General features: G+C 46.4%; 1 protein-coding gene across 1 annotated transcript in view; it reads right to left on the reverse strand.

Annotated features, from left to right (window-relative positions):
• Klk13 (kallikrein related peptidase 13) overlaps window positions 1–6632 on the reverse strand; it is a 10499-nt gene that overhangs the window by 1750 nt on the left and 2117 nt on the right. The window contains exons 2-4 of the mRNA XM_026789072.1: window positions 2571–2760; window positions 2201–2469; window positions 108–244 (exon numbers count right to left, since the gene is read on the reverse strand). Coding sequence (XP_026644873.1) covers window positions 108–244; window positions 2201–2469; window positions 2571–2760 — 596 coding nt within the window. The remainder of the gene's footprint in view (window positions 1–107; window positions 245–2200; window positions 2470–2570; window positions 2761–6632) is intronic.

Consider the following 6632-nt stretch of genomic DNA (forward strand, 5'->3'; position numbering starts at 1 on the left):
GGAGAGTCAGAGGGACGGAGAATCAGAGGGATACAGAGTCAGAGGGATACAGAGTCAGGGAGATGGAAAGGATGGACTGCATGCTTCCAACATTCTCCGCATCTCACCTCACAAGAGTCCTTCCCGCCTTCTTTGGTACCAGCACAAAGCATGTTGGCCGTGATCTTTCCGGGATACACCTGTCGGCACTCCTCGTCTGAGCGCAGTTCAATGTTGGCACACTGCAGGGTTTTAGGGTAATTCACTGGGGAGGAGAGAGACCATCTGAGGAGGCTTGTCCTGGATGTTAAAGAGTCAGAGTGGGCAGGAAATTGAGATGGGATAAGTAAGATGAAGGGAAGGATGAGGCAGAAAGTAGTAAAGAGACAAAAATATAGGGAAACGAGTGAGGATGAAGGAGGGGAGGACGGGACGGTTGGGGCAGGGAGACAGGGATGGGGGGAGATCACAGGCCTGAAGGTAGGGCACTGGGAAGGTACCCCAGTATTTTCCATGCTAGTATGAGTTTAGATCATTAGAACTTATGTAAATGTTGGGAGTGGGCATGGTGGCCTGCCTGTAATTTCAGCCTTAGAAGAGTCAGGGGATCCCCCAAAGCAAACTGGTTAGCAAGGCCAGTCATGATGGTAGGCTTGGGCTTTGATGGAGAGACCCCACCTCAATGAATACAGTGGAAGAATGATCAAGGATGGTTCCCAACACCAACCTCGAGACTCCACATGCACTCACACACACGTGTGCCCCCACACAAGCAAATGCACATACACACATGCACACCACATGCATGTGAAAATGGAAAAGGGGAAAAAGAACTCAAGGTGGGTAGGAAGCAAGGAGTGGTGGGAAGTGAGAGACCAGGTGCTGGGGGAGGGGAATGTGAGGGGGAGAGAGAGGCAGAAAGAGATGGGAGGGAGCCAAGGATTGCTGTGGAGACGCCTGCTGACATGTTATGCTGTATGTTAGTCACGTGTATAAAACATACCTAAAGATACACTTTTTATAGTTCACCCACCTCCATAAGATATACTTATCTAATGTATTGTAAATTACAAATATGTAAATTATAAATATATATTTCTTAATGTATATAATAAAGTATGAGATATTACAGAGCAAACATTATCACCTAACATTTAATTTTCAGTGCTCGGGACTGATGCAAGACACACTCTCGACAGCTATGCCACACTCCAGCCCTTTTAATTTAATTTTATTTTTAAAAAAATGTTATGCGCCTGTGTATGTATGCTAAAATAGGCGTGAGGAGTCAGTCCTCTCCTTCTACCATGTGGGGTTGAATTCAGGTGGTGGCAAGCACCCTTACTCACTGAGTCCTCTGGCCAGCCCTATTTTACTTTTTTAAAAAGAATTTTTGAGGCAGAACTCTCTGTGTAGCCCAGGCTGACTTCTCTGTAGCTTAGGCTGACCCTGAACTTGTGATCCTCCCGACACAGTCCCCTAGGTGACTGGCATCACAGGTCGGTGTCACCAGGCCCGGCTTTTACATAATTATTTTTCTGAGTCTGGACAGATGGCTCCGAGATTAAGAGCACTTGCTGCTCTTCCAGGGGACCAGAGTTTGACTCTCAGCTCCCATGTCAGGCAGCTCTAGAGGAACCCTGTGCCCTCTTCTGGCCTTTGTGGGCACTGCACTCATATGCACAAACCCACACAGACATACTCACAGAATTAAAAATGAAATAAATTGTATATATAATCCCAGTACTTGGGTGGCAGAGCCAGGTGAATCTCTTTGAGTTCTAGGCCTGTCAGGGCTACATAGTAAGACTTTGTCTTAAAAACCAAACACACACACACACACAATATATATATATATATATATATATATATATATATATATATATATATTAATACATTTGTAATATTAATATTAAGGAGATACATGCCTTCATTTATATAGACTTATTTTTATAAAGGGACTGGAAAGGTGGTTCATTGGGTAAAAGTGCTTGCAGTCAAACCTGAGGACCTGAATTTGGTCCCAGAGCCCAATGATGGGAATCCCACAATTTGTTCTCTGATGTCCCTTTGATGGCTTTGGTATAAGCACCTTACCTCCAGCACACACCCCAAAGCAATACAAATATAATAAAAAGGAATCCTCCGACTCCCCTTGCTTATTGCTGCCTCAGTTTCCCCTGCCACCTGCGAGAACTCCAGCAGCCATGCAGGCACTTACCCTGGGGACTGGTGGTGGTACCCCAGCCAGAAACGCGACAGCAGGTGCCAGTGGGCAGGCAGTCGTCCGGGGAGAGTGGCAGAGCACGGATATGGCTGCTGAGCTGGACTGGGGACTTCAGCTCCAGAAGCATGATATCATGGTCGTGGTTCAAGTGGGTGGGGCTGACCTGGTATTCAGGATGGGGGATAGAGCGGACCACCTCCATTGTCTGCTCGCCGTTCTCCACACGCCCCAGGGCATGCTTGCCTAGGTGAACTGTGTACCCACTGTGGGTGCAGGAAGTGGTGGGAAAGAGACAGATGAGCCCATCTCTGTCCCCACCCCAGTCCCAGCCTCTTCCCATCCTGCACTCAAAGGCCCCACATACTCTTTCCTGCAGTGAGCTGCTGTGAGTATCCATTTGGGGTGAACCAGAACACCTCCACAGAGAAGTCGTCCACGGACCAGTAGAGCTGCCTGCCATGGCTGAGAGTGGGGGAGGCAGGTGTAGCCCCCCGGGAGAAAACCGTTGGTTCCATTGGTACCATTGAGAATCTTGGGGTAGTCCCGGGAGATTCCTGTCAAAGACAAAAAACGTAGAGAATAGGGCTAAGGAAGAAGAAAGGGCCAGTGCTGTGGCTCTGGACTTGGGGAAAGGGTCAGATTACTGTTTTCGGTCATCAAGAACTGAGGATTCACTTGCTATCCTCTAAGTTGCCTTATTCCATAAGGGGACGAGTCAGGCAGACGTTTCGCCTGTACTGGAGAAGAGCTGCCCTGGCTAATGGCGTGGAGAGGACAGCTATGGAACAAGGAGGTGGCCAAGAAGTAAGCAGAGGTCCACTTTCTCTCCATCTACATTTTCTTAAGATGAAAGAATTGACTTATGTATCTCCCTAGGCATCATCCATTCACTTGTTCATTAGTTCATTCACCCATCAATCCATCTACCTATTTACCTATCCATCCATCATCCACTCACCCATCCTTCCAGCTGTCAAACCATCCATCAATCAATTCACCCAGCCATCCATACATCTACCTTCTCATATATCCACTAATCTACCCACCCAACCATCTACATATCCATCAACATGCCATCCACTCATCCATTCATATGTCCATGCATCTACCCATATTTACATATCCATGTATCCAACCATCCATCAATCCATCATCTATCCATCTTCTACTCATCTACCCTTCCATCCAGCCAGCCAGCCAGCCATCCTCTATCAATCTTCCCATCTATCCATCTACCTATCCCATTAATCTACCTACCCACAACCCCACTGATTTACATGTCCACTCACCTACTCATCCATTTATGTATCCATCTATCCAATCACACACCCATTTCTACGTGTCCATCCATATACATCTATCATCCATCTACCCTACCCCTCTATCCATCCATTCAACCACCAACCTGCTTATCTATTCATCCTCCCAACCACCAGTCCATTCGTCCACCTATCCATCCTTCAATCCATACCTTACCCATGTATCCATCCATCCATCCATCCATCCATCCATCCATCCATATTTTTAACACATTTACTGGGTGCTTTCCCAGTTCTACAGACTACCTACAAGTAGTCATGCCAAAATTCTCATCACCAACCCCAACCTTTGTAACTGGAAGCTCAAATACTATCAACCCAAACACCTAATACACATCTTAAAGTTTGTGTCTGGAAACTGATCTTTCTCACCCCAAACTGTTTCTTCCAGTCCTTCTCATCTTGATGCTCAGCCCAGACCTGGACATCAACCCTTGTTTCCCTTAATCCCTTCATTATTCACAACAGTCCTGTTTATCTCCTAGATATACAGTTTAAAAATGTTTAATATTTGTTTATGTGTGTGAATGCTTTGCCTGCATGCAGGTATTGCACCATGTGCGTGCCTGGTGCTCAAGGTGTCAGATTCCCTGGAAACGGAGTGACAGATGGTTGTGAGTTACCATGTGGGTTCTGGGAACCAAATCCGATCCTCTGAAAGAACAGACAATGCTCTTAACCACTAAGCCATCTCTCCAGCTCCCTGATATCCAGTTTTTATCAAGGCACTGCCACCATCTTGGGGTGGGGAACAGCAGGTTGTCTGTAATCTCAGAGCTGGAGGAGCAAAGACAGGAGGATCTCTGGAGTTTACAGGTAGCTGCTCCAGCTGAACCGGAGAGCTTTAGATTTGGTTGGAGAGATTGTCTCAGAAAATAAGGTAGAGAATGATGTTGACCTCTGGCCTACACACACACACACACACACACACACACACACACACACACACACACACTGTGTCACTTGGAAGCCTGTTTGTCTGAATCCCCACCTCTCTCCTCTTGGGACACTCTGCTCTGGCCTCATACACCTGTTCTCCCAACACAGAGGAGCCTCTCTGTATCTGTTGTTTCTTCCTTCTGGGTATTTCTTCCTTACGTCAATCATAGACCCACATGTTTCATTATGCCAATCACAGCCACATGTAGGTCTTGAAGTCAATTAAAATAAAATCCAAATCTCAGTTCCTTGGAGATGCCAGACACATTTCAGATATTCACTTATTTACATGATCAGGCATAGTATGTGGTTCAGACAGAGTACATTTGAGCTGGTTGATGGAGCATGTAGAGGCACACGACAGGGTCCAACTTCCCTGTGATATCTAAGTCTGTATATTAGTTCTTTAGCAAAACCTTCTGGGGCCTCTGGTCTAAGGGTTTCCCTCCTGGACCTCAGGCATGTCATGTTTCTCTAAGGATGCTCATCACAGCTATAGCTGTCCATCTTTTCAGGCTTGTTGGTAATTCCCTCTCCGTCTTGTCTATTCACACGCACACACACACACACACACACACACACACACACATTCTCCTCTTTCTTTTCTTACTCTTTTTCTTCCCTTTTCTCTGTCTCTCAGTCTCTCTGTATGTCTCTCTCTCCCCCTCCTTCCCTTTCTCTTTGTTCTCCTATCTTTTTTTTCTCTCTCTCTCCCTTCACCCTTACACCCACAGAGAGCTAACATCTGAATCACTCTGTTAATAGTCTTATTCCTCGGATCTAGTATATGTGACAACAATGGAGACACAGCTATGATCAGCGAGTCACATCTAGATTCCAGTGCCCTGCTTTCTTACTCTGCAGAATCCTGAAAATGACCAGCCTCAGCTTCCATCCCTCTCGGGTGAGAAGAACACAGTCATCTCTTTGTACCTGTGGCGAACTGGTTCTAGGGCCCTACAGACATTACATCTCAGGAATGTTCAAACCCTTCACACAAAGCATCATAATGTTCACATATAAACTCTGCACATCATTCCATCCCATTAAATCACTCCTGATGATTTATAATAGCCAATAAAAGCCACACACTGTGTAAACAATGACCACACCTTATTTCCCATAGTGGGAAAGCTGGCATGAGCTCAGTACTGAAAAAAAAAATAGCTTTTTTGTCTTTCTATTTTTGCTGCATTGTTGATTGCATCCTCAGATGGGAAGCTGTGGATACAGATAGCTGGCGGTGGGAGTCATCACACATCAGAAAGCTGTGGAAGCCATTGAACCTCCAGCCGAGCATCTTGCTGCAAGGAGTCCCCTTGTCCCATAGCCTACCACCCCACCCGCCTATGCTGGGAGTTAAGAGTTAAGGGCAGGAATACAGGGTCACTTTAGGTGGGACCAAAAATAAGACGAGGGTGACATTAAGAGGTAGAGACAGGGGGATAAGAAGTTCAAGTCATCCTTGGCTACACAGCCTGGGTTGAGACCCTGTCTCAAAAATGAGAAGGTGGAGAAATAAATGGCACACCCAGAAGCTGAGTTATGGCCCCATTTTCTTTCAACTCTGATGTGCCCATGTAGAAGACTCGGGGGGCTGGTCGGACAGAACCCTCCCTCTCATCTCCTCCCTCTTAGCCCCAGAAGGGAGTAAAGTCTCGTCCACCACCGGAATTTTGGAGGGTTCACCATCTTTAGCAGCTATTTTTACAGAAGACAAAAAGGGCCAATTAAGCCAAGCTTGGTGGCGCAGGCCTGTTAGCTCTTATCCCCGGGAGACTAACAGGGAGACTGCAAATCTAAGGCCTGCCCAGAGTACAGAAGTTCAAGCTGGCCTGAGGAACTTAGTAAGACTCTATCTCAAAATAAAAAGTAAAAAGAAGGCTGGAAATGTAGGTCAGCGGCAGAGACTTCCTGTGTTCTCATGGGGCCCCATGATTGGTAAATATAAGCAGACTACAGTGCACTAAAGCTCTAACCTTCTGCAGTTCTCAGGATTGGCTCTAAGGTCTCAAATATGCCAGAAAAGCACTCTACCCTACCTAAGCTGTATCTCCAGCCAATAAGCTTTACTTCTCAATGTGTGCACAAGTGCCAACACACCACACACACACACACACACCACACACACACACACACACACACACACACACACACACACACACACA

The sequence above is a fragment of the Microtus ochrogaster genome, unplaced genomic scaffold (genome assembly GCF_000317375.1).
Source record: "Microtus ochrogaster isolate Prairie Vole_2 unplaced genomic scaffold, MicOch1.0 UNK14, whole genome shotgun sequence".
Classification (NCBI taxonomy): domain Eukaryota; kingdom Metazoa; phylum Chordata; class Mammalia; order Rodentia; family Cricetidae; genus Microtus; species Microtus ochrogaster.